General features: G+C 36.8%; 2 protein-coding genes across 5 annotated transcripts in view; both read left to right on the top strand.

Moving 5' to 3' along the window:
• The window catches only part of slc25a25b (solute carrier family 25 member 25b), a 28,105-nt gene extending 6,767 nt beyond the window's left edge, over positions 1 to 21,338 (top strand). The window contains exons 1-10 of one of the 4 annotated variants that reach the window (XM_079814142.1): positions 6,537 to 6,802; positions 10,557 to 10,683; positions 13,172 to 13,259; positions 14,213 to 14,324; positions 15,068 to 15,226; positions 16,140 to 16,292; positions 16,863 to 16,970; positions 17,245 to 17,412; positions 18,036 to 18,186; positions 18,334 to 21,338. In XM_079814142.1, coding sequence (XP_079670268.1) covers positions 6,644 to 6,802; positions 10,557 to 10,683; positions 13,172 to 13,259; positions 14,213 to 14,324; positions 15,068 to 15,226; positions 16,140 to 16,292; positions 16,863 to 16,970; positions 17,245 to 17,412; positions 18,036 to 18,186; positions 18,334 to 18,521 — 1,413 coding nt within the window. In that variant the 5' untranslated portion in view covers positions 6,537 to 6,643 and the 3' untranslated portion in view covers positions 18,522 to 21,338. Of the gene's footprint in view, positions 1 to 6,536; positions 6,803 to 10,556; positions 10,684 to 13,171; positions 13,260 to 14,212; positions 14,325 to 15,067; positions 15,227 to 16,139; positions 16,293 to 16,862; positions 16,971 to 17,244; positions 17,413 to 18,035; positions 18,187 to 18,333 lie in introns of those variants that run through there. The other 3 variants (XM_079814141.1, XM_079814139.1, XM_079814140.1) reach the window with 3 other exon arrangements.
• A 1,028-nt stretch (positions 21,339 to 22,366) lies between these two features.
• uap1l1 (UDP-N-acetylglucosamine pyrophosphorylase 1 like 1) lies at positions 22,367 to 27,626 on the top strand. Its single transcript, XM_079814871.1, has 9 exons — positions 22,367 to 23,129; positions 23,239 to 23,443; positions 23,852 to 24,027; positions 24,158 to 24,330; positions 24,434 to 24,627; positions 25,008 to 25,148; positions 25,223 to 25,408; positions 26,383 to 26,449; positions 26,801 to 27,626. The coding sequence occupies exons 1-9, from the start codon at positions 22,814 to 22,816 to the stop codon at positions 26,888 to 26,890; spliced, it is 1,548 nt and encodes a 515-aa protein (XP_079670997.1). The 5' UTR covers positions 22,367 to 22,813; the 3' UTR covers positions 26,891 to 27,626.
• Positions 27,627 to 27,673: the final 47 nt, after the last annotated feature.

The following is a 27,673-nucleotide window of genomic DNA, read 5'->3' as shown; positions in this document are numbered from 1 at the left end:
GCATGAAATAATCAAGACATAACAGGTTAAGTAGAATATAATTAATATATAGGCTAATATAGTGCATATATTTAGTGAAAGAGTTGATTTCTCTAGTGCAGGGGTCTCAAACTCGCGGCCCGCGGGCCACTTGCGGCCTGCAGGATGATATTTTGTGGCCCCCTTCTTGACATCAAAGTTTAGTGTTAGTGCGGCCCGCGCGTTGCTCTGAAAAGCACCTTTTTGCTGAATCGTTGCGTGTGCAGCGCTTGCCACGCTTGCTGCCTCCTTTGTGTGTGTGTGTGTGTGTGTGAGAGAGAGAGAGAGAGTTGGCCCCTCCCTCGTGCAGTATAATTGGTTGACGCCGCGTGATTGACAGGAACAGACGAACGAAGCTGATCAGACAGTTGAAACAAATGTGGTCTAACAGCGCTCGTCAATGTCAAAATGATTGAGATGGCCAATCAAATCAAAGTAGGCGGGGTTTACGTTCTCTTTTGGCTCGTGCACATTGCACAGTCTTCACACACAGACAAGCGCGTCAATCTATCGCTTAATGCCGTTGCTGAGAGAGACTCTTTTCTACCGGTGAAATCATGAAACCGTGTCCATGGTCTCATTATACAATCATTGAGGAACATCTTTGATTTTAATGAAGAAAAATTATATGCGGATTAGAACCCGGAACCTTTGACACGGTTGACAAAAATTCTACCACCAGACCACCAGAGCACTAGAGAATCCATAATCGCGGATCTATGTCTTTATTCACTCACTCATGCGAAGAATATCGGGACTAATAATATATTTGACGCAAATTAATGCAAATATTGTTTACAAATAGTCCCAAAAAGATTATTTCCCAAATAGAATTAGACCTAGAATTTCACTCACTGTTCTGTTTGACCTGGTTACGGCCTTGCTGTGAATTAATCTATTATATAAAATAAAATTAAAATCATTCATTATTTCATATTACATGATTTAATTTCTATAGGCTATATTTAGTTCAAATTCAGAGGAACAGTTCATGTTCAGAAGAAACATGTTGAAGAACTGTTAATAATAAAAATTGAGAAGATTGGATCAGTTGTGCTACTTTTTTTTGGAATACTTGAAACACTTTTTATATGTAATACTTGATGTGGCCCAGCCTGACCCAGAGTCTACCTCCAGCTCTAGTGAATACAATTCTGTGGACACTGGACACTGCTTGTAAACATGTAGCATCACATTTACCTCAGGCAGTCATCAGGCAGTTATATTGAGGTCTTTCCGCTGTCGAAACACTGATGGAGCGATTACACCACATATGTTACGTGACAGTAAGTTGTAATGTATCCTCAACACACCTTTTAGATGTTCATTCATTTTTATTCTTTAGGAAAAGATGATCGATCGCGTTCACAGATGATTGCATTCACGCGCACCGCTTCAGTCACGCCACATTAAAAAATGTCAAAACGGCATTTATCGTTTGAATTTCGTGATAAAATGGACTGAATACTTAATATGTTCGTGTGGGAACTCCGATTGAAAGTGTGTTCCGCGCTTAAAACAAGCCGACTGTTAACTGTTAAAGACTGCACTCGGAAACCGTTCGGTACACACGTGCAACGAACCGAAAGCCCTGTAACGAAACGGTTCGGTACGAATACGTGTACCGTTACACCCCTAGTTTGCACTAATTAATGCTGCTGCCTGCCAGCTGCAATCACCAATAAAACTTTGTTCCATATATTTCTTTCTATATCGTCATAAATATCATTATCGCAAATTTTCTTGAAATATCGTGATATAATTTTGAGGCTATATCGCCCACCCCTAATATAAACATTCATCAAAGTACATATCAGTTATGGTAAATTGAACCTTAAGCATGTTTCCTTGACGTGCGTGAACAAATGTAGTTCATTCTCGTGTGTTCCATTTTAGTTTCCGCAAGAAGCGAAACAAAAGGCTTATGGGTTTCGAACGACATGTGGGTGAGTACTTGATGACAGAATTTTCATTTTTGGATGAACTAACCCTTTAAATATATATATATACATAGTTATTATAATCATATTCATGCATACCACTTCACATCCCGTTGTAATTTCAAAAAAGACTTTTAGACCTCCCTGCTCAAATGAGCTGTATTGAAATCCTACCATTTGCAAGTAAAATGAGGGAGGAAATGTATATTTGTTACAAATTAACATGTCCTGCTGTGCATGGTCAGATGCATTTAAAAAAAGGGATCTGGTTTCAACAAACTGATAAATTAATGTATGAGATAGATTTGTATAGGTAAGTATTACAGTGTTAGAAGTGCATGGGATCACCATGGAGGCGTTACCGGGGAGATCCTGATGATGGTAGAATGTCTTAAAAAAGCAGAAGACAGAAAAAAAAACAGTCAGCAGAATTTCCTCATTGCTGGATGTGAGAGATCACTCCATTAACTGGCTGTATTTCATCCTCTGATTGGCTGCCTGTGCATTGTCAGACAGGGGCAGCCAGTGTGGAGTGCTCTGATTGGCTGAGCCACAGCTGCAGTGAGGTTGCAGCTTTTTTCACTGCATCACTTTTTGCCGGCTACAGATGCATGCAGCCAACCTGCAGAAGCTTGTAGACACCAAGAAATACACGCACTTGAAACATGGAATCGCTTTTAAAGTTAGATTGGTCGTAAGGATTTCAGCTTCTTTGAGTTGAGTTGTCTTTTTTCATGCTTTTGGCTACTGTGCAGTGTGTCAAGGTTGTGGAGTGAAGTCCCTTGAAGAGTGAATAATTTCTTTTTTTGACTGCATCTTTTTGCACTCAGTGAAGAAAGTTTCCTGGACAATTTGTTTCGGAAAGATGCTCTAGGGTTGAGAAGAGATGCTTTTGAAGCGGTTAATTGGAACTAGTCATCTGCTGCATTTCAAAGTTTTAACTTGGTCACCGGGTTACTGTGGAAACGCTGTCGGATATGCCAGTGAGCTTTGGAAATTGTGTGGCAGTGTCCTCATCTGCCCTCATCCTCCTGGCCTCACGTATGACTGCCTAAGCAGTTTGTCTCTTATATACTAAAACATCTGTAGACTTAAATTGATAGTTCTTACGAAGACCAAGATACAACAAAAAATTCACACACGGCTGCTGGATGTTGACATTGATCAAATACACAAACTCATAAGTTCTCAAGAGTGAACAGACTTCATGAAGATGCTCAAGGAACTGTGGTCGTCCCTTTCCCAGTGGTTTTCAGGAGTAGCCGCGTGCGAGCAGGGTACCACAGAGCCACCTGATGAACTTAAGGAACGAAACGTAGAGGACGCTGCAGTAAAAGAAGGCCATAAGAAGCCAGTTACACAGGCAGATTCAGTCGGTCAAGTAAAGAGCACAAGGAAAACTACAGTGCTAATTATGGTGGCGCCTCCTAAGGATCTCCAGCAGGTATTACAAAGAGAATTACCACATCAAACAAAACGATTTGTTGAAAGTCTTTATAATGCGCATGCATTCATATTTTTACTCTGAACCGAACTGCTATATGGTTGGTGAGATTATTGCACTTTATTTCATATTATGATTCTTGATCCTAAGTCTTTTCAGCTCAGATTTGATCAAAACTGAGCTATGGGTGATATTTCACATCTCATTTCGTAAATTAGTAAAAAAAAAAAAAAGCAATTTTTTAATCAAATTCATGTCAAATTTTAGTCATATTTTTTAGTCAGTCGTCATGTCATAGGTCTCGACAGGCGCATTTTAATGAAGTAATTTTAGATATTTCAACAGCTAATAATCAGTCTTGAATTGGTGTGATTCTACCCGCCTCTCAGCAAAGTCTCTGATGCATGTAAATTTTGCTCGGTCCTCCCCCAAATTATTGCTTCACATCTTTAGTCGGTTACAGCCTCTGCTGCTCTTTAAAGGAGAACTCCGGTGAATTTTCAAGTTAATCTTGATCGTTATACCTTTGTGAGTACTGTCTATAGAAAAAAACACGAACCGGATTGGTGCTTGCAGCACGGAGCTATTACAGTTAATGCCCAGAGCTTCACTCAGCTAACACGGCAGCTATGGGGGCATACATAAAGAGTGTCTTTGTGCCTCTTAATAGACAGTCACCGAAATAGTGTTTTAGACGGCTAGCAGTAGTCTCGCGCTGAAGTCCCGTGGGAACTCGGTTGTAGCCGGTAAAATGTAAATAGTCCAGGGGGGAGGAGCGTTGTGTGTGAAGAGTGATGATCGGCTCACAAGTGAAGAAGAAATGGTTTGTAACGCTCCTCCCCCCTGGACTATTTACATTTTACCAGCTACAACTGAGTTCCCACGGGACTTCAGCGCGAGACTACAGCTTGCCGTCTAAAACACTATTTCGGTGGTTTAAACAATGGCTAAGTTGCTAAACGCATCTCGTTGTCATGTAAGGGCCCTGTTCATGTTGGACAGACATTTTAATTGCATTTTGTATCTGTTAAGAGGCACAAAGACACTCTTTATGTATATGCCCCCATAGCTGCCGTGTTAGCTGAGTGGGAGCTCTGGGCATTAACTGTAACAGCTCCGTGTTGCAAGCACCAATCCGGTTCATTTTTTTTTCTATAGACCGTACTCACAAAGGTATAACGATCAAGATTAACTTAAAAATTCACCAGAGTTCTCCTTTAAATATTATTGTCAGAAATATTTCACCTGATCAGTCTAATTAGAGAAAGGTCATGTGCTAGCCTGGATGCCAGCCGAACTTAGCCCCGCCCACAACATTTTTCCTCGGGCAGTTCGGTCTGGACTTGATCGGTAGAGAAGTAATTATGCCCGAACAGAAACTGTTCGGACCAATGAAATTGTCAGGGCGGGCTTTAGACGATGATGGACAGATGATAAACAGTAACGTAATCATCCACGTCATCAAAGGTGCTTGGGTTGAATCTGTTCTAATCCTAAACGGAGAACTTGTTAGTATATGCATTCACCAAGCGGCAACCTCCCGCAGTTTCTCTTGAAGCCAATACGGAAGTGCCTCAAACTGCAATTCATCAACTGGCCGCTAGGGACAGGATCCATAAGGGAGCAGAATCTCATTGAGCCTCATGTTAAAATGGCCAAATTTAGAGCAGAATAAAACATGTTTACAGTCGGGTACAAATTGTGCTTTTGGTCTATACGGCTCATTTTGCCCTTCATGACAACTGTGAGGGGGGTGAATTTTTTTATAACTCATTCGTTTACATTATATAAAGCCTTAAAATTCTGCATAATTAAGGGCGTGGCCATTTCGAGTGACAGGTGGATAGCCATTTATCTGCTGTCTGTTAGTCACGCGTCACTTAAGCTCCGCCCACGTCCCGCCTTTTTGCCCATTTTCTGTTATCCGGGAGTGACGCGCGATGACGCGCTGCCAAGATGGCTCGTCCCTACTTTGCGCTTCAGAACGGCTCATCAGAATCCTATGGGTGACGTCACGGACACTACGTCCATGTTTTTTTTACAGTCTATGGCATTCACCTTTACTATTTCTCTCAGAAATGATGATGGTGTTGGTAAGTACTCTGTGTATCCTTAAATTCTTTATTTACAACACTGGCAAAGATCGTTTACACTCATCTTTTTCTTCTAACGTTAGGCTACTTATTCCAGCCTGATTCCAGCGTGTGTGCAGACAGGGTTGCCAAGTTTTACAACAAAACCCGCCCAATTGCTAACGTTCCTCTAAACTAGCCAAAAACAAGCCCAAAAGCTTTCCAGCGGGGTTCTCCGGGGGAAAAAAGGCATTTGGGAGTTAAAATATGTGTTATTTTGGCAGGGCAGCCTGCTAAAATTCACATTCCTGGGTCCGTATATCACATAATTGGGGTCGCTTCAACCCGTGGACTTGGCAACACAGTGCAGTTGAGTTCTGTTGACATTTGACAACTAACGTTATGCGTCGCTCCGTTGCTCTGATTGGTTGTAGGTCTATCCAATTGAGGTCTTTCCTGGTTCGGTTGAAACACGCCCCATAATCACAGCCCAACGGAGCAGTATCAGACTCAAATTCTGACTAGAATTGAGTATGACGACGTCAGGCTAGTCATGTGCTAGTGACAGGATTAAACCCCATTACAACTTGTCAGATTTTTTTCCCTGTTATCTCTAGAGACCAACAAGATTAATCACAAACCACTCTTCATGTTTTCTGACCACCAATTTCACTAATTAGTTGTTGCTGAACCTATTAGTGTACTCTAGGAACCAAATTGGAGATTTCTGTTAAAATGTGTTTTGAAGTAAGTCATTACTCTTATGGGGGCTGAAATGAATTGAGGTATGTTTTTACAGTTTTTTTTTTTTCTTAATGTAATTGTTGAATTAGATGATTTATTAAATACAATTCTGCCTGTTTTCCTTACTTTAAGTATGTGAATATTCCAGAATTGTGCAGTTGCATGACTTGTGAACCTTTAAGACTGATGAACCAAAAAGGCTTGTAAGAAGGTGATGCTGTGTATTGTGACTTGAGCCAATTACATTGCAGGTTGCAGTTCAACACAAAATGGGCGGGATGTATGCGTCCCCTAATTCCATGTGTAAGAAATACCGGCATTGTAGTCCTGATAGCTTCAAGAACAGTCAAGATCTGTGTACATGTGCATCTTTCTTACTTTGCCTTCAGCGTTTAGTTTTCATAATTTCTTTTTTTTAGGTGAACATGTTGTGTTTGTGTCTTTACATGCCTGTCCATATCTCAGAACCGATAGAATTTGAGTATTTTGAGTCTGATAGTTTACCAGCACAGCTGAAGTCTCTTTTCAAGTTGAGTTTATTTCTTCCATCACAAGAGTTTGATTCTTACAGGAAATGGCGAAAGGTATGTTTTCTGTATTATGTTAAAAAAAAGATTGTATAGTGTTTCTCAATGTAATAACGTTTTTTTTGTTGTTGTTGCCTAGTCTCAAACAGTGTTATTTTAGCATTGTTTATATGCTATAATAGTATTTGCTAATATTTTGAATTAGTTTTTATTTTATGTTTATTGATTTTGTGCTTTTGTCATTTTTTTTTTTTTCTATTTAGCTTAAAATTATTATTTCAATTGTAGTTATATAGTTATCAGTAATTTTAGCACTTCGACACTATATTTACTGATAACTATATTTTTTTATTTTATTTCAGGATTATTTCATGCACAATTACAAAAAGATTTTTAATGTTTTTTACCTATTGGTTTGTTGTCTAACAGAAATTGAGGAAAATCCGTTTCAGTGTCAAAAAAAGTCCTCATGAGCCCAAGATCTGTGTGTCCTGTCCATTCGTGGCAAGATTTAATTTGTAATGGGATGAATCAATTTAATCCAGATTATTTTACTTCCGTGTTTGAACTGCGTGTAGAATCCCTTCCTGAGTCCTTTACAGAGTTTGAGCTCACTTTGATGTTAATGCCTAAATGACTTGGACATCTAAAAGAAGATATTGTAAACTAAAGGGAACTTTATTATTTGTGCTATAAAATGTAAAACGAATGACTCAAAAATCTCGTTTCCATTCTCATAACCCACTGCATTTGAGTCATTGCAGTGTCCGGATTAAGTGTGTTAAGATCATGGCTATCTTTAAGATACTTTACACTGACAGAGCTATTTGAGACTTGGCTGGAGGCCTGTGATCTTGACAGTCTGGAATGATGCACATTAGCCTGTCAGACATGATGCTGAGCTCTGAAGAGTTGATCGATTCTGAATGGCTTCTGATTACACAATTTCAAAGAGAATGATCAATTAATGATTATAGTTGTTGTTGGTATATTTGCTTACGAAAATATGTAACATTAAGGTCACTCTAGATTAGGGTAACCATGACTTTTGCCTCAATAATCAACCTAATTATGGCTTATTAATAGTTAGTCAGTTAGTTGTTAAGTTTAGGTATTGGGTAGGATTATGAATGTAGAATAAAGTCATGCAGAATAAGGCATTAATAAGTGCTTTATAAGTACTAATAAACTAGGGATGCACCGGTTGACCGGCCAAAAACCGGAACAGGCCGGTTTTTGCTTCTAGCGCGCGATCGGCAACCGGCCGGTTTTCTTTGTATTTTTCTGCCGATTTATCCGGAAGTGCGCCCGCGTGCACATACACCTATATTGCAATCATTCGCGAACATGTCACTTGTGTGTTACAAACGGAAACTGGAGAACTGAGGAAGAGCCGCTTTCCTGCGCGAGCCTACCTCTCCGCGCCCTGCACAAGCGCAGATAGTGAGCGTTTGTTCAGCTCAGCTTCATCTGCTCACACAACGCGTCTGCTAATGTCCGATTCGCGAAACAATGACTCCTTTGAACCGAATCATTTTAACGACTGGTTAGAACAACTGATCCGTCCAACACTTGAACTAACGAACCAGTTTATTAATTTACTCAGAACTCCTCTGAAATGAGAACACAAGTGTGCTTTACCCAATTCAGCAAGAGTGAATAGTAAGAATTAGTTTAATCATCCACAGTCATTCAGCTTATTTATGTTGACAATGTGTAGTGAAATATAATTTAGTTTAGACTGGAGTAAGGTGAGACCAGAACAAAGTTGTTAGCTAGCTGATAATTTTACTAAATTGTATATGGTAGAAAATTAGGCTATTTATTAATTTTTTATGCTACTTTTTAATAATGATATGATTATACCAAAACAATTATCATTAAATAGTGTAAAAATGAGGATCAAAAGAAACAAACATCAAGGTAGAGATCATACATAATATCAGATGTCAAAATAAGATAAGCAAAAATTACAAAAGTTTCTTTGCATTTATTTTACATGTATTGTCAGTATTGCGCTCACAGATCACGTAGGTAGAGGACTTTACTGTGTGTGTGGATGACCATGTCTGTCAGAAACCACTGAAGACCATTTTTGACCCAGGAAAAACCCTGCTATAGGATGATCATTTTTATTTGGTAACACTTTAGAATAATGGTCATTAGTTAATATTGGTTAACTAAATTAGTTAACATGAACTAATAATGAACTGCACTTATAAAGCGTTTATTAATTTTGTTAATGTTAATTTCAACATTTACTAATGCATTATTAAAATCTTGTTAAAATTAGTTAATGCAGTGTGAACTAACATGAACAAACCATGAACAGCTGTATTTATATTAACTAATGCTAACAAAGATGAACAAATACAGTAACAAATGTACTGTTCATGTTAGTTAATGTTAGTTAATACATTAACTAATGTTAACTAATGACCATTATTCTAAAGTGTTACCTTTTATTTTACCTTAATTACATTGACTTAATTTGATTTAAAAAGCACCTTCTTAGTTTTTTTTCGTTGCACTAAACATTATTTGATTTAACATTTTGGAACAATTATATACTTTGGTTTTATTTAATTTCACTGGTAAAGACTTTCTGTACACTGAATTTAAAAACAAATGCTGATTTAAGTAACATCTTTGTTTGGATTGCAGAATATGCAGTTGTTGCCTTTATTTGCACCTTTCAGTCTTTTAATTTCCAATTAAATTTCTTGTTAATTTCAAATTGCGGACTTGTTTTCATTAGCCAAAAGCCAATTTAGCCTGTTAAATAAACATCTTGTTCATGTATACTTTCATTCTTTTATTGTGTTAAAAAAAAAAAAAAAAAAATCGGAAATCGGTATCGGAATCGGACAGTTTTCTTGAAAAAAATCGGTATCGGAATCGGCCATGTAAAATCATGATCGGTGCATCACTATAATAAACAGCCAATATCCTAGTAATATGCATGCTAATAAACAACTAGTTAATAGTGAAAATTTATTGGACAGTAAACTAAAGTGTTACCAAAATGTCAAATAAATAATTTACTATTATATATAAAGTATAGGTTTAAAGAGCACAGTTTGTTTACGAATTTTTTTTATTAATTTATGGACTGTATGGGTATGAGTTCTTGTAGTTTGTGTACAGTAGAGGTACATTTCAGTTTATTCAGACACTGCTACACTTTTTCTTTTTCTTTTTTACCTAAGGTGTCATTATGCACTAGTCCCTAATCTTATAATGGAAAGTAACATAAAAACATAAATGATCTGACTCCGTGTTCTAGTGTTCAGTGGCTCATTATGAAGTGCTGATGTCACTGGGCGGGGTGTTCATTTTTCTGCTTGCGATTGAAAAAGTTCAGTAGTGGTCAGACCAATGATTTTGTCACCCCATAAGGTACACACACTTTCAGAGCCACATCAGACCGGAATCACGCTATGGGCCTGATTTACCATTAAAACTGGAAACACGTTCCCTTTTGTTTCTGTCCTTCCAGAACACTTCAGGAGGTTAATGATTAATTCTTCTTCTCCATCTCCTTCCATTACCTCCAGTTATATGCTGCTCAATGGTTCAGACAGCCTGTGTCCTAAAGGTCAAACGTTGTCAGGATGGGCCTCATAAAGCTGATGATCATGATGAGAATGTTCAACATTGTCCATTCAAAACTATCTTCAGCAAACAAAGGCCATATGTCTGCCCCTAGTGCCCATTAGCTCAACACCCTGAACAACACCGACCTCACTGTCCTCCAAAAATTAGATTCTATCTTGAGGTTTTGATGTTGATTTCTGCATATGTGTTTCAGAAAGTCGTCAAGGCTGGAGACAAAGACTTGGATGGTCAGTTGGACTTTGAGGAGTTTGTGCACTACCTGAGAGACCATGAGAAGAAACTGAGGCTGGTCTTCAAGAGTCTTGACAAAAAGAACGATGGTAAGTTTTTATGAGCGTTGCCATGAATTATAGATGTTTTTGATGCAAAACAAACCAATGTACAGAAAGACATGCATGTGTCATGCAGCATCAGTACATTTACAAAAATAGATCTCAGGTGCTTAGTGTGTTTAGATCAAAGGATCTCAACCTTTTTGACCCCAAGGCTCACCAGTTTTCAAACAATATTCAAAGGCCATGGGACTTTTACAGTTCTTAATTTACTGGATAAGGATTTTACAAAAAATTACAATTTGTACCCCATAAACAAAAAGTCTAGTAAAAATGTACAATGTTCAGTTTTCTGGGGTTGGTGATTGGCACAGATATCGATTTCTATCTTGATTTAGTATCAATTCATATGTATATAGCCTATTGTACATATAAGGAAAAATAAGTTTGCCTTTTTAGCACTATTTTAAACTTTCCATACAAACCCGCCCGGTCATTTGAATGGATAGATGGCAGTTTCATTATACAGGTATTTGCAGCAATTTTTGGTAAACAGTACAGCATAGTGTGCATTGATTATTACGTCAACCATATTTACAGGATCGTTTTATTATGGAGAGTGATGAAGATGCAACATTGAAAACATTATTGTTAATGTTTTTCTAGTATTTAGCCCTCAGGTATTCCTTACTAATTAATTGATCACACTCATACTCATTGGTGGTAAAATGTGACCATACACCTTAACTATTTTTCAATTAAATAAATGTTCTATATTTTAGTTTAATACTATTTTGAAGAGATCTTTTGATAGTAAATAGGCCTACTATTTGTGCAATAATTATGGTTCATTAATGACCATTTAATGAATTAAAATATTTGTCTTCTAATATTTTTCTTATTTATATTACAATTAGTGTAGTAATTAAGGTTAAAATAGAGAATTCCAATGCAAAGAGGCAAATTAGAGTCATTTTGTCGCTGGAAAAATTATACATTTAATTTGTAATGCCATGGTTTACCCACTATAGGTGCCTGTATGGCTTGTTAATAAATATACATGTAGTGTAGTTGCTCAAAAAAGTATTGCAGATCATAACAGCTTACTTATTTTTAGGTTTTGCATTTGAATACATATTTAGACATGATCAAACACTAGATTTCTTTAAATGTGAAATTTTGAAACGTTAATAACTTGCATCCTAATATTTTTAATGATACTTATATAACACACAAGTGAATATTAATGAATGCAAGCAAATATAATTTAACCCAAGAAAAGTTTAAAATAGTGCTAAAAAATGGATAGTTCATCTCAATATTGAGAGCTCCATGAACTACGTGACCTCAAGTTTGATCTCAAGTTTTTTTTTTCTCACTCACTAATGTGGACATAATCTTAGGCTACCTCATCCAGGTTTTTCAAAACAGTGGGATTGAGGAGTTCTTCAAATAAAAAAAAAGTTGTTGAGAGGGTAAATTAAAATAGTATCTTGACTTTTAGTTGTTTGGCTTATTTTTATCTTGAGGCCCCCTTGTAAGTTTGCTGAGGACCTCTAGTGGTCTTCTGTTTGAGAACCACACTTTTAGATGTTAAAGGGGTCATGAACTGCATTTGATAAAATATTACATTCGTATGGTTTTTAATGTAAACGGAATTATGAATGAATGTACCATTGTTTGTCGCACTGTTGTTCTTATAGGCTATTCATCACTCATCCTTTACGATAATGTGAAAAAGGTATACATTGTCATTTGCAGTGTCGTGTTTTAAATGAAATGAAATGTGTTGTAATGTAAGAATTACAGCGTATGGCTTCGATCAAAACAATAACAAAAGCAGCATTATCTACGTGCTTTCTTCCATAAGAAAGTAATCACAACTATTCACAGTTAAGACTGCAGCGCTACAGTATAAATACTCAAGCAATCTGTAACAGACAACGCAATAGTGGCACATGGTACTTGGTGTGTGTTATGAACTTGCGACATTACTGTTAGATCGAATATAATCGTTTCTGCATCATCTTTTATTTTCAGTCTCTGAAAAGCCTCTGCCGATTGGTGTCTTGTTTAAAAACGAATCCGCAGTAAAATGAAGCAAATAACCGAACAGTGTCTTACTGACACAAACTGGAACTTTGTTAAAAATAAAGTTCATCCACGCTTTCTTAATGTTATAATCACAAGAAAGGCAAAGACTTGTCACTGCACAAAAATCATGTAATCCTCAGAGTAATCCTGTGTTTGTGTCTATCTTGTATTTACTACTACGTGAAATGCACAAATCGGTGGGCGGAGCTAAAGAGGCAATGAATAAGTAGGCGTTGATCTTCTGCAGAGGCGGCTTTTCATCAAACTATCACGTCATACTGAGACAAAGTCCTTTTTGGACTAACAAGGAAGTTTTGAGTTCTAAAACTTGCAGGATATTTTTAAAGTACAATGGCCACTTGTATGTCTAAAGATGTCTAAAGAAATTTTGATTTCTCAATTCATGAAAATTGTTTCACCACCTTTTCTTTTAAATCTGCAGGTCACATAGACTCACAGGAGATTGTGCAGTCACTAAGAGACCTCGGGGTTCATATATCTGAGGAACAGGCTGAAAAGATCCTCAAGAGGTAATTTGTTTAACTGATTTTTATCTGTCAATCGCCCTCTTTCTCTTAAGTCTTTTATTCCCAGCTAATGGTTCAAACCTGACTGATCTGTATAGTGTTGAGGTGACTGAGAAACCTGAAGCAGCACAGTTTAGTCTCCTGGTTCTCCTTTTTCAGCATGTTTCTTTGACATTCTTTGACCAGTCAATTGCAAAGACTTTTCTTAGTGCTAAAAAAAAAAACAGCAATAGGTATACAAATTAAATGTTAAATGAAGCACTTACTATAATACATTTTTATTTATTTTTTTCTGTCTGTGTGACTGTGTAAGTGTGTAAATGTCTTTGATCGTACGCTGTTTCTTTATCACTCTTTCCTTCTTGTGATCCCACACCCACTCTCTCTCTGCTCATCTTATCAGAATAAGGAGGGGTCATATATGTGCCCCTATAATGTAGTAAGTAGCTGTCTTCTCCCTGCATGTTTGCCTTGCTCTGCATTTGCATTTCATCTACTGTTTCATCTGTGAGATTTCATTTAGCATATGAGGTCATTTGTCTCTCTCTCTCTCTCTCTCTCAGAAGCTGTTTTGTGCCATATGGGTGATGCTTTTGAAATATCGAATAAGCTAATGATTGATATATTTAAGGGTTTTTGAATGTCAATAATAGAACTTTTAGCAAAAGAAAACGTTCTTAATTATTAAAGAAGGAACGCAAAATAAAAAGGCTGAGGCATTTTTGCATGTTATATTTTCTAATTGCTTGACCGTATATGATTAATGTTGGTAGAAGTTGTGTAGGTCTAAGCAGTTTCTTATCTAAGTGCTTACATTTTAAGTACAAATTGTAAGCTGGTCTTATTTAAAAAATCAGCAGCTGCTGCTACCCAGAGGCAAAAAAGTGCCTGCAGGAAATGGACATACAGTATTATTGAGTCTTTTTTTCTTTTCTTTTTTCTTTTTTTTTTTATAGTATGGATAAAAATGGTACGATGACAATTGACTGGAATGAGTGGAGAGATTACCACCTGCTTCACCCTGCTGAGAACATTCCTGAAATCATCCTCTACTGGAAACACTCCACGGTAAAACAAAACCACACCGTTCTGCTGTGTGCCTCATTGTTCAAAGTTCCCAGCTTCCTTTTAGGAGGTTTTGGTACTTTTTATAGGCTTTTTATTGTGTAAATTTAATTGCCTTTACTTGCATCACTGACATACACTACACATCGCATTAAAAATGGAGATGCTCTTCCACCTCAGTCATTCAGTCCTGTCCTACTAAGCCCGCTTAGTTAAATATGTTTCCTTTCACCTGAAATACCCATGAATGGGACAAAATGAGGTCACTGTGATCCAGTCTGATCCTGTTAAACAGATCAACAGTGTTTTGACGTCACTGACTTGACCTTTTTGACACAGGAGAGGTAGATGTATTCCACCTCATGGATTATTCTTGCACCTATACCCAGGTGAACAGATAAGTCACTTAACTTACAGCAGAGTAATGTCAAATTGTTTTGAAAATTAAAAGCCTATTATATATGGATATCTTTTATTATGTTATTATCACAAATTCAGTATATTAATGATAAAAACGAAGTAATATAGCCTTTATTATAACTGTATTAAAAATGCATACTACAAAAAGACAGAACAAAATGTAAAAACACTAAATTAAAAAATAGCCATGGTGAAAAAGAGTAAGATATCGTTCTTCTTTTCGTATTCATTCAAATGTTAATCTAGTACTAATGATGTATCATCTAACCGATTGATTGTCAATTTATTATGTCCTCACTCTACATGATGTCATTTCCTCTGTACAGATATTTGATGTAGGGGAAAGTATGATAGTCCCTGATGAGTTTACGGCTGAGGAGAAGAAAACGGGCATGTGGTGGCGACACCTGGTAGCAGGAGGTGGAGCAGGTGCTGTGTCCCGTACCTGTACCGCACCTCTGGACCGCCTAAAAGTTATCATGCAGGTATGAGACTTGTGTAGAATGGTAAATGGTAAATGGACTGCATTTATATAGTGCTTTTAACAGACCTACGGCCATCCAAAGCGATTTACATTTGCCTCACATTCACCCATTCATACACTCATTCACACACCGACGGCGGTGTCAGCCATGCAAGGCGACATCCAGCTCGTCGGGAGCATCTGGGGGTTCGGTGTCTTGCTCATGGACACCTCGGCACTTGGAACATAGCACACATCATATGATTTCCGAATAATACACATTTTAAGTTTGGAAAACATAAATTAAATTAATTATATTATATATTTTTTATATTATATTTATATATTTCTTGTGGCCACCTCTCAAGTACACTCATTATAGGCTGCGTTTATGCATTGTATTAAAAAAGACAGTGAAAACAGTTCAATATTTTGAAACATTACAATCTAAGATAACTGTTTTCGCTTTGAATATGTTTTAAACTGTAATTTATTCCTTTGTCAAAGCTGAGCTTTCATCAGCCGTTACTCCAGTCTTCAGTGTCACATGATCTTTCACAAATCATTCTAATATGCTGATTTGGTGCTAAATAATTTTTTTTTTCAGTAGTTATGCTGCTTAATATTTTTGTGGAAACAAAATACATTTTCAGGTTTCTGATGAATAGAAAGTAATGAGTGTACTGTAAAGTCACTAAAGTACATGATGTTCTGTTCTTTGGATGAGTGTCTCAGTGGATGACCATGCACATTAGAAATGGCTTAGTTTCAGTTTGGATTGTTGGACTTGAAAGTTCTTGTTCTTTAAATTCTTCAGTATATTGAATTTATAAGACTGTATGGAACATTGAACCTCTTAAATGTACCTTAAAATGCTTAAATGAAACGATTTATGAGCAAACTGAGATGTTTCACCACTGGAATGGTGTTGGCAGGTTCACGCAACCCGCAGCAACTCCATGGGTATGGCCGGAGGATTCGTCCAAATGGTCCGTGAGGGTGGAATTCGGTCACTGTGGCGAGGGAACGGTATCAACGTTTTGAAGATTGCACCTGAGTCTGCTATCAAATTCATGGCATATGAGCAGGTAGCTTGTTGTTTAAACAATAAACATGTTATAGCATAGCCATTTGAAACACAAAATCCTGGATATTTAAAGAACATTAATGTATATAACCACAATTTTTTTTAAACAAAAAGTTGCATGTCTATGGTTGATTTGTTGTTGTTCTCAACTGACACTTTACTTTTCTTAAAATCTTTAAGTCCTGTTCACAGTGAGTACACCAAGGATGATAACGATAAAATATATAGTTCTAAAAATCTCCTTAAATTGTTCTAAAGAATTGCAGAGTCCACACCACAACTATAACGATATTGTTGAAATCACTTTCAGAACTATTTTTCCCAGCGGATGAACGATAAAAACAGCCAATCAGAATCCATCCTGCTTTAAAGAGCTCGAGCATTTAAAGCGACAGACCGCAAAACTTTGTCGCACGCTTCGAATAAACAGCAATATCGTCCGCTGGTGTTGATGCTATAGTTATCGTTGTCTTAATAGTTTTCACTTTTGGTGCATTTTTGAACAGGCCTTGTATGTTGCTCCCAGCTGTAATATCCGTGATTTCTAAAGCTCTCTTGCCCTGTTCTTCAGATTAAGCGGCTGATTGGCAGTAATCAGGAGACGCTGGGGATCCTGGAAAGGCTGGTTGCTGGGTCTCTAGCAGGAGCGATTGCCCAGAGCAGCATCTACCCCATGGAGGTAAGAACATAAACAATCATTTAAGAATAAAGTTTGAGCACTGCTTTGCTTTGAGAAAACAAAAGCTTTCTGTTCTTTCATTTAAATAATAATTATAAATAAATCATACGCTTTCACTAGACCTCCCATGCATTCTTTGTATCATGTTCTGTAATGTACCATTTTAATCTGAAACCAAATCAAGTTCTGATGATGGCTTTCTACACCAAACAAAGCATTGCTTTGTTCAGATCTCTTGGAGCTTAAACAAAAACATTTTTGTGTGTTTTTAAAGGTTTTAAAGACTCGTCTTGCCCTGGGAAAGACGGGTCAGTACTATGGTATCAAGGACTGTGCTAAACGTATATTTAAGAAAGAGGGTGTGACAGCCTTCTACAAGGGTTATATTCCCAATATGCTGGGTATCATCCCTTATGCTGGAATAGACCTGGCTGTTTATGAGGTAAGTCTTTACACAATAAAACAAAAGGACCATATATTTATTATCAGTGTTAACTAAAACTAAATAAAAAGGTTCAAATAATTGAAATCTATCTGATTTGTTGAACTACTAAAATTACTAAAACTGAAATAAAAATCAATTTAGGCATAGACATTAAATGCTTAAATGAAGCAATGTATGAAATAAATATGCTTAAATTGATTTTTAATTCAGTTTTAGTCATTTATCTAATAAAATGGAAAAAGCACTACAATTAAAATGAAAATAAAAACATGAATAAATTATATAATGGTATAGAAATAATACTAAAATAGCACTGAGCTACATTCATTTAATTATTTTAGAATTCTGAATTTTTCATATATTTTATATTTTATTTAATACAATTTGTGTGTTACTATTATTTGGACATTTATTATTTTATGATTCATTTAAATTGTAAATATTATTATTATTTAAAAAAAATATCTGTAGATTCTAAAGGACTTGTGGTTGCAGTAAATAATGCTAAAATAACACTGGGGTGCATGCGTTTATTTAAAAAAAAAATGTACCTGAATATTTGATATTTTATTTCTTACACAATTATGTAATATATATATTATATTATTATATATCTGTAGACACTAAAGAACTCGTGGCTGCAGAGGTTTGCTACGGACAGTGCCGATCCGGGTGTGTTTGTGCTGCTAGCCTGTGGTACAATGTCTAGTACTTGTGGACAGTTAGCGAGCTACCCATTAGCCTTAGTGAGGACACGTATGCAGGCTCAAGGTAAGTCTTTAAACTCTCAAATACATCATTAAAAGGCTTGATTGTTTACTACTATTATCATTCACTAAGTAAACTATTATTATTTCTCTGTCTCAGTCTAATGGATTTATTTTCACCTGCATTTTGTTCTCGTTCTCCATCGGTTAGCAGCTTCTCAGGAAGGCGGCCCTCAGATGACCATGACTGGTCTCTTCAAACACATTGTACGGACAGAGGGTGCATTTGGACTGTATAGAGGCTTGGGACCCAACTTTATGAAGGTCATCCCTGCTGTCAGCATCAGCTACGTGGTTTACGAGAACCTAAAGATCACCCTTGGTGTCCAGTCCCGGTGAGGGAACCTGAAGACTGTTAAATCCTTAATGGCTTTTACTCATCTTTTCTTTTGGACCAGTGAAAGAGATTGTCCAAGATGGCCGTTTTGCTCACAAGGGAAAGTGTAGCAACACTTGGCCAAGAAAGAGCTTGCATGATGGGAGAAGAAACCTTTGCGTCAAAGACCTGAGGTTTGACTTTGATCAGTGAATGGAAGAGTAACTTGAATATATTAGAACAGTGCAAAACGTAAAACCCTAGCCGCAAGTAAAATGTGAGCACCTCAAAATGGCATCTATATTGGATCCCAACACTCCTTTATTCCAATCCTGAGGTCGTGTGAGGTCACCAGGTTGTGATTTGTTATATTTTAGTAGGGACCAAGAATATGCACGATATTCTTTTTGGAAAGGAAGAGCCAGACACCTGATGGATTCAGAGCCAGATTTACTAAAGCATTTAGTATATGCAACTTTTCTCTGAGTAAATAACACTTCTTCTGTTAATTTATTCATTTAAACTGCACAACTGGAATTTTGATGTGCTAAAGGCTTTGGTAGATATGATGCTAATAATCCTGGTGTAGCCCTTTCAGATCACCGATTCATTCTTCCACTGGATGGCAGTGTTCAGAACTAAAGGGCTTTTCAGTGACACTTATAACATCACCAACATGCATAATTTATTACTTGTATTATCAGGTTAACTGACATGCCAGTTTTGACATCTTAAAAGTTACAGAATGTAACGAGGGAAACATTTGAAATATGTCTTATTCATCAAATGGTCCAAATAGTATTGTTGAGGGCTTTTCATTGTTGTTGTTTAAATGTTATTACATTTTGATTGAAGGTTACTATAAAAAGAAGACTCCATGAAATTTAGAATACTAGACATGTGCACACACTCCTAATGGTGATTGGCAGCTAATCGAGTGTTAAAAAAAGTTTCAACAGTTTTCTTTGGGTCAGTTTGAGAATAAAATGATTTGAGAATATTCAGCACCAGCTTAAATGTGGTGGGTTGAGTTCCATGTCACTGTATGGTCTTAAGTTGGAAAAAAAAAAAAGCTACTATTTGATTTGTTTTTACATTTAAAACAATTCTGGTTCATTCACTGATAAATGATCTGCAAACCTGCAGTGTAAATATAACATCTCACCAGTATTAGTTTGCAAACATTTCAAACATGACTATAACACTGATTTAAACTCACTCTAGTAAAGGAACATATTTAAGCACTTTATTTTAATAAAAATAAACCAGACTTGAATTTTTAGGAGGATTTATAATGGAATGATATTCAGTAGTTGTAGAGGTTGTGATTTAAATTAATATTATTTTTCAGCATTTATGTTGTAATGTTTGTATCGGGTTGGGAGCTAAAGTTTATTTTTATTTTTAAGAAAACACTAAAGTTGGGATTTCTTTTGGAAAATGTTGTTGTTAATGACTCTACTCTGCAGCGTCTGCAATATCTTGTATATTTGGATATGACATTTGTCAGGATAGGCACCCCAATGTTTAAAATTTGCACTTTTTTTTTTTTTATTTACAAGGAAGAAAAAAAGGTTGCACTTAAAGCTACTTCATGTGAAGCCCAAAACCCTCCAGTTCAGTGGGTTGTTGCCCTTTGCAGTTCTACCTTAGTGTTAATATAGTTGCCTTATTTATAAATAAAATAAAGCTGCTTTTAGACTCGTAGGGAGATGGTGTTAATGGTGTTGAAAATTAAAATATTTTTCTAATGATTTGATTCTCAGGGAGAATTTAGCGGTCTCTGATACTCCCGTGCAGATGTGACTCCTGAGACTCGTCTCCATTGAGCTCTGGAACTGATATCTGCATATATATATATATAACTTGTATGACTGAGTTTGTGCAGGCCTAACAGTTTGCCTTTAGATCAGTGAAAAATAGCAAATACCCTTCTGTGTCCCGATGGTAGTTGGACTGAACTCAGCTGTGGCCCAATTCCCTTTGAATCAATTCAGTCTTTGTAATGCATGTGTGTGTGTCTTTTTCTGAATATGCACAAATTGCACTGTAGAGTCTTTACAGGGCTTTAAAAGCTGTATTGCTTGCCTCGCAATGGATGCAGCTTTTTGTGTGTTTGTTTTGCATTTTGCACCTTTTTTCACCGCTTCTCACAGGAGAAATCTTTGGACTGCTCTGAACTTGTGGACTAGACCCATTTGTTTGGTTGTCCTGAGACTAAAGGCTTTAGATTTGTGTGTTTGGCGTTCAACACAATCAAGGAATGCCGCTCTGATTGAGATTGCCTGTAATCTATTGCCTTACTGTTTGGTAGCCATGGCTTCTGTGAGTGAAAATGCACAGTGTTCGCCATGTATGTATCCAAAATGTACTGTTGCTGGGGTCCTCTGAATATCATAAGCATACATGCTAATGAAATATCCAAATATCTGTGCTGCAAAACATATCTAGATGTGATGACACATCTGTGAAGTTTTAGTTGATGCTGAGATGTGCAAATCAATGCAAGAATGTTTACTGGACAATAAAGGAAAATAAACTGTCCTCTATAGAATGCAGAAACTGAATGTAGAGCGGAAATATTTATGTTTGTACAATAACTGTTAAATAAAGTTATTCTTGATTCTGTTCATGGAGGTTGAGTCTTTATATGGGACATTCCACCCATATTCCAAATTGAACATTGTTTTTTGCAAGTTTATTTCAAAACGGGATATAATAACACATTTTTCTGTTCTAAATATGTATTGGTCAATCTCAGGTAACTGTTTTTACAGGGTTAATTAAACGATGGATGTTCCCAAAAAGTTTTGCATTTAATAAACCTGATGTTGGGGAGTAACAAAATGCATGTAACTTAGTTATGTATTTAAAATACAAAATATGAGTAACTGTATTTCACTACAGTTACATTTTAAATGGGTGGTATCAAATCACAGTTACATTTATTTCATATAAACATTGATGTAAACTAACAGGCAATTGATGTAAACAGCAATTGGTGACTCCGACTCTGACACTGCAAAGGCATCCTAAGCTACAGTTCTGCTCATATTCATACTGCTTAACATGCAATATTTTAATAATTTTAACAAAATAAGAGGGATCATAAAAAATGCTATTGTTATTTTTGTATTTATTACTGTCCTAAGCTCATAACACGTGTTTACACTCCACAAGACAAAATTACTGAATTTATAAAAATTGACCCATTCAAAAATGTACAGTCGTTACTGTGAATGATCTGTTTCATGTTTTGTGATAGTGTGTGAGTCCCTTGTTTGTCCTGAGCAGTTAAACTGACCGCTGTCCTTAGCGGGTGTCTGTCCCTCTGCATATTTGACATCTTTCCAACAATGACTGATTTTGAGATCCATCTTTTCACACTGAGGACAATTGAGTGACTCAACTTACAAAAGGTGAAAATATTGACTGATGCTTAAAAAGGAAACAATGCATTAAGAGCAGGAGGTGGTGTACACTTTGATGATGTTGACGGTGTTGTTTAATATTTAGTTTGAAATATATATTTTTTTCATTTAGTAGGCTATACTGCCCTTCAGAAGCCAATATTCCCATGTTTCCCAGAAGACAAAATTAGCTACAATTTGCCCTCTCCATGCAACTCAAAATGTTTACACACCCCAGCTTTTAATGCACTGTGCTGTGGAAATCTGATTTTGGTCAAATAAAAATAAAATATGCAGAGGAAAACCAAGTCCTATGTTTGGTCTTACATCTTAGTATTCTTAAGTATTTATATTAAGTTACAAAACGTGTGTAATCTAACGAAACACGGTACAAATGACTTTTTAAAGCCTGTATTTTGTAATCTGCAGTGAAATACATTATAAAAGTAACCTTCAACCCTGCTGGAATGAGAGCGACTCAGCAGACTAGCGCAGGATTAATCACATGTCATGACAGCGGTTTACTCTATGAGGAAGTCATTCTTCTGTGGTCCAAGGTAAATTCTGGCTGTGTTTCAAAACCTGCTGTGCTAGCTACCTAGATAGCATTTGGGACGTTCCGAGTCAGCCCAGCGCTGATCGACTTTGTTTAACTTACAAAACTGATTCGAGCTGCGAGTGAAGAGCAAAAAGACTGTCTAGCTAGGCAGCATGCTAGGTTTTTAAAGACACAGTCAGTCAGCCAGCAGCTAAGGGGAGTTACCAAATGATGCCTTGACAGTGGTTTTCTGTTATTTCAACTATTATATGCAACTCCAGCGATATGATTATTGTACGAACCGCACACTGGTCACGAGTTGCAGGCAGCGAAAACAGGATCCGGACTCGACTGGGCGACTATTGTCATGTCGTCAATGTCTTCTTGTAGAGAAATGTTGTCCTTCGAGGAAGCTAAAGTGAGATTAGAAACTGCAGGGCAGAGCCATGTTTTACAGTTTTGGGATGAACTTTGTGCGGAAGAAAGGGATACAATTCTGGAGGAGATATCTCAGCTTCAGCCCGAAGAGTTACTCGAGCATTGCCGAGCAGCTGCAGCGGCTGCAAGCCGACACGCGAGTGCTGACGGTCGGCTAGACGAGCGGATGGAGCCCGTTCCTCCAGAGTTCATTGGAAGTGTGCGTAAAAGTGACAAAGAAACACTTCAGATGTGGGGTGATGAAGGTACAAGAGCTCGGTTGGACTCTAAGGTTCAAAATAATGTACAATACTGTTGCTTTGTGTTCAAAAGTAGCCTGACATTTAATGCACACTAAAATACTTCTTTCTTCAGGGTTATTGCAGATTTCACGGGGCAGAGTGGCTGTTTTGCTGCTAGCTGGTGGTCAGGGGACTCGACTTGGAGTGGCATATCCCAAGGGCATGTACAATGTTGGACTTCCAAGTGGGAAAACTCTGTACCGGATCCAGGCTGAGCGTATCCAGAAGCTGCAAGAGCTGGCCCAAGTGAAGCATGGTTGTAAATGCACAATACCATGGTATGCTTTTTTTAGTTGCAGTTCACATGTGGGTGTTTTTACAACTATAAACACTTTTGCCCTGTGGGTGTAATTTTGGTTATTTTTCCGGCACAGAAAATATAATTTCCACCGCATCCCAAATTATGTAATGTTTAACAGCATTTTATGGTGAAAAGTATTAATAAATAATTCATATTTGTATGTTATGTTTCCATATTTGAAGTTTGAAAGTCTTGGACAAGGGTAATATAACATTGACATGATAAGAAGTTATTTTATTTTGTTTTACCTTTAAAAAAAAAGAAAGATCTGTTACCCCAGGGACAGTACTTGTAGTTGAAGAAACCATAATGAATTCATTCATAAAAAAAACTCCAAATAACAGAAGAACATGTATTGAATTGTCTTTAAATGATGTGTGTTTAGGTACATAATGACAAGTGAATTCACCCTGGGACCCACTGAGAAGTTCTTCAGAGACAATGAATATTTTGGTCTTTGTCCATCCAATGTGGTCATGTTTGAGCAAAGGATGATACCAGCAGTAGGCTTTGATGGAAAGATCATCCTGGAAAAGAAAAATAAAATAGCCATGGCACCAGGTCAGAGGAAATTTGTTTGGTTTCTGAAGGAATACTAATTTCTATTAGTTTTATTTAAAAATAAGTAGTTCATAAATTAATCAAATAAAAATAGGTATAAATAAAATGATATTTTTCTTGTCCACTTCAGATGGAAATGGCGGCCTCTATCGTGCCCTAGCGGACAACAAGATTTTAGAGGACATGGAGAGAAGGGGTGTGGAGTATCTTCACGTGTACTGTGTGGACAACATATTGGTGAAGATGGCAGACCCAGTCTTTATTGGCTTTTGTGTAAACAAAGGAGCAGACTGTGGTGCCAAGGTAAAAATAATATCACATCCATTTTTTTTATTACCATTATTAATTTCTTTTAATTCATTGTTTTTGTACCCAGCTAGCTATGTTTACCTTTTTTTCTGGTCAGGTGGTGGACAAGGCCTATCCTGCAGAGCCTGTTGGAGTGGTATGTCGTGTTGACGGTCTGTATCAGGTGATCGAGTATAGTGAGATCCAACCTGAGACCTCAGAGCTGCAAGGCCCAGGAGGAGAGCTTCTGTTCGGGGCTGGGAACATCTGCAACCACTTTTTTACCCGAGGCTTCCTAGAGGAAGTGGCTGAGTATGTCATAGACATACAGTTTTAATATACAATCACATTTTCTTATGTGTAAAGTCAACCATATTGTCCACAAGGGCTTTTTTTGCTATAATATAATCAATAATAATGTTTTGTTATACTATATTGTAATAACAAGGAATAAAATGCCTAATATCAAGACTTTTATCAACTTTTGTCAATATACAGGTACAAGATTAGTTGTACCTGTACAGGTACACCTATATCTAGATGTTAATGTTTGCATAGTCAATATCAAGGTTAATCCTAAAAAGCACATGCTATAAGAATACATGCATTTTGTTAAAGAAATAGCGACATATTAGCTTGCATTAATCTGTAAACATCATATATTTACAAATTTTAATGCTTTTTCATTGCAGGAAGTTTGAGAGTCAGCTGAAGCAGCATGTGGCTTTGAAAAAAGTGCCATTTGTGGATGGAGAGGGAAACCTGGTGAAACCAACCAAACCCAACGGCATCAAAATGGAGAAATTTGTCTTTGACGTCTTTCAGTTCTCAAAGTGTGTTTACAGCTAGTGTTCATTTTGGCAAATTCGGGTATCGCCGTCTCCCTCACCATAGTCTCTTCTTGCAGGAAATTTGTCGCCTTTGAGGTGTTGAGAGAAGAGGAATTCTCACCCCTGAAAAATGCTGATGGGGCGCCTCTGGATACACCGACTACAGCACGCCGATCCTTGTTAGCGCAGCATTACCACTGGGCTCTGGCAGCTGGTGCAAGCTTCCTGGATGAACAAGATAAACCCATCTCCCCAAAACACAGGTGGTAACACGAAATACCCTTTATAAAATCAGTAAGAAAATATTAAGTCATTTACTTAAAGTGAATAAGGCACCTTTTACCAAAAGTTGTTTTGTATAGCATCTTCAAAATTACTTAAAGGGTTAATTCACCCAAAAATTTAAATTCTGTCATCACTCTTTAAGACTTTTGTTCATCTTCGGAAGACAAATGAAGATCTATTTGAATGAATCTGAGAGATTTCTGTCACTCCATTGAAAGACTATTTACCCAAAACCCTGACAGTTCAAAACGTTCCAAAATCCATATGAATCGAGCAGTTTAATCCAAGACACAGAAGAGACACAATTGCTTTATATGATGATGAACAGATTTAATTTAGGCTTTTATTCACATTTATAAACATTGATCAGCGAACGTACATTGAGCTTTAAAATATGGTAAACGGAAGCTGAAACGAACTTAGTTGATGCACGAGAACAATCATCTCTTCAGAAGACTTGGATTAAACCACTCAATTCATATGGTTTTTTTTTTAATGATCCTTTTATGGATGTTTTGAAGCGTTGACATTTGGGGTAAATAGACTTTCAATGGAGGGACAGAAATATTTCATAAAAAAAATCTTGATTTGTGTTCTGAAAATGAACAAAAGTGTTGAACGACATAGTTCACTCAAAAATGACAATTCTGTCACTTACTCTTATGTCCTAGGTTCATATGTAAATGTCCTAATTTGTCATAATATCCCTTTAATGTAAATTTCCTCAAATATTATAATTATTCTACACCAAATGTCAAGCAGCATATGCTCTAGAAATTTCTAAAAAATTAACTCCAATACCTTCCGACTGGCCTGAAAGAAATATGCCTAAAAGGAATTTACCCATCCATGTAGAAAATAAACAATTTTGAGGCAGTTCCTAAGAAGGACAGCAGGGTGTGTGGTTTATAATGTCTGACTTGGTCTACTCTTTCTTTTACATCTTTTACAGTATGACACTGAATGAAGACCCCCCAGCAATTTGCGAAATCTCTCCACTCGTATCATACTTTGGCGAGGTAAAAATTGAAGTACTTTTATGACAATACGGCTTTAAACTGGAGATGCAGTTTAAATACAGTTTTTGGATCTCAGGTTAACATGTTTAGTACAAAAGCTCAAGTCTTTCAAATACAAAATGTTAGTACAAAAAGAGGCAAGATTAACCCTGAGGCACAGAGTGAAAAAAGGATAACAAGCCAGTGTGAACATATGGAGCATGATGCGAAACAGAGCGAATTATGTCAGAGTAGTGCTCCTGTTCTCAGGAGAGAGCTCAAGAGACAGCTGTAACACTTTCTCTCCTTTTTTTTCTCTTCATTTTTACCCTCCATGACGCATGGATACATTTTAACTGCTGTGTTTTACAGGGTCTGGAACATCTGCTGAAACAGAAGAATTTGAAGTCCCCTTTTCTACTTGATGAGAATGAAGCCAGTAACCTTGCGCAAACTACATAGTGTTTCCAAATTCCAACTGAGGATCCTATCATGTTTAGGCAAATTTTGCCAAGAAATCAAAGGGACGTTTACAAACTAAAAAAAATAATAAAAAAAGATAGTAAAAACAGACATTTTGTGAGGAAAAAAGCTGCATTTTCATTTATCCTGTCTTTAGTGTCACCTGATTCTTCAGAAATCATATGTGAATCCGGACCACAAAACCAGTCATAAGTAGCACTGGTATATGTCTGGCAATAGCCAACTATATTTTATATGGGTCAAAATTATTGATTTGCACCCTCAGATTCCAGATTTTCAACTAGTTGTATCTCTGCAAGATGTTGTCCTATCCTAACAAACCATACGCCATTGGAAAGCTGTATGCAATTTAAAAAAATTTACCCTTATGACCTGGTTTTGTGGTCCAGGGTCACATATGCTGATTTAGTGCTCAAATAACATTTCTTATCATTATCAATTTCGAAAACAGTTGTGCTGCAATTTTTTTTTGTTGATATTTTTTCCAGGATTTTTTGATGAATGGAACTGGAATGAAATGGAATGTTCAAAAGAACATTTCTGAATTTCTTCAACAGGTTAGAGTAGAATTTACTCATGATAAAATGTAAAATAGATGCAAAAAATACTGTTGTATGATTATACTATACAAATGTAATATTTTGTATTAGTTTGTAATGCCTTTCACTTTATACAACTTTACAACAGCAATAAAATCACACGTATCCCACTTGCAGTTAAGAGAATGTGTTTTAATTTCCCTCGGCTTTGCCTTTGCATCCC

This window comes from Gobio gobio (assembly GCF_949357685.1).
Source record: "Gobio gobio genome assembly, chromosome: 4".
NCBI classification, from domain to species: Eukaryota; Metazoa; Chordata; class Actinopteri; order Cypriniformes; family Gobionidae; genus Gobio; species Gobio gobio.
Note: the sequence above shows the minus strand (reverse complement) of the source record. Positions and strands in the feature narration are given on the sequence as shown.

Coding starts and splice junctions, on each gene's coding strand:
- uap1l1 (XM_079814871.1), top strand. CDS start 22,814: ATGTCGTCAATGTCTTCTTGTAGAGAAATGTTGTCCTTCGAGGAAGCT. Junction 24,028..24,157: donor TAAAATAGCCATGGCACCAG/GTCAGAGGAAAT, acceptor TGTCCACTTCAG/ATGGAAATGGCGGCCTCTAT. Junction 25,149..25,222: donor GACGTCTTTCAGTTCTCAAA/GTGTGTTTACAG, acceptor CTCTTCTTGCAG/GAAATTTGTCGCCTTTGAGG.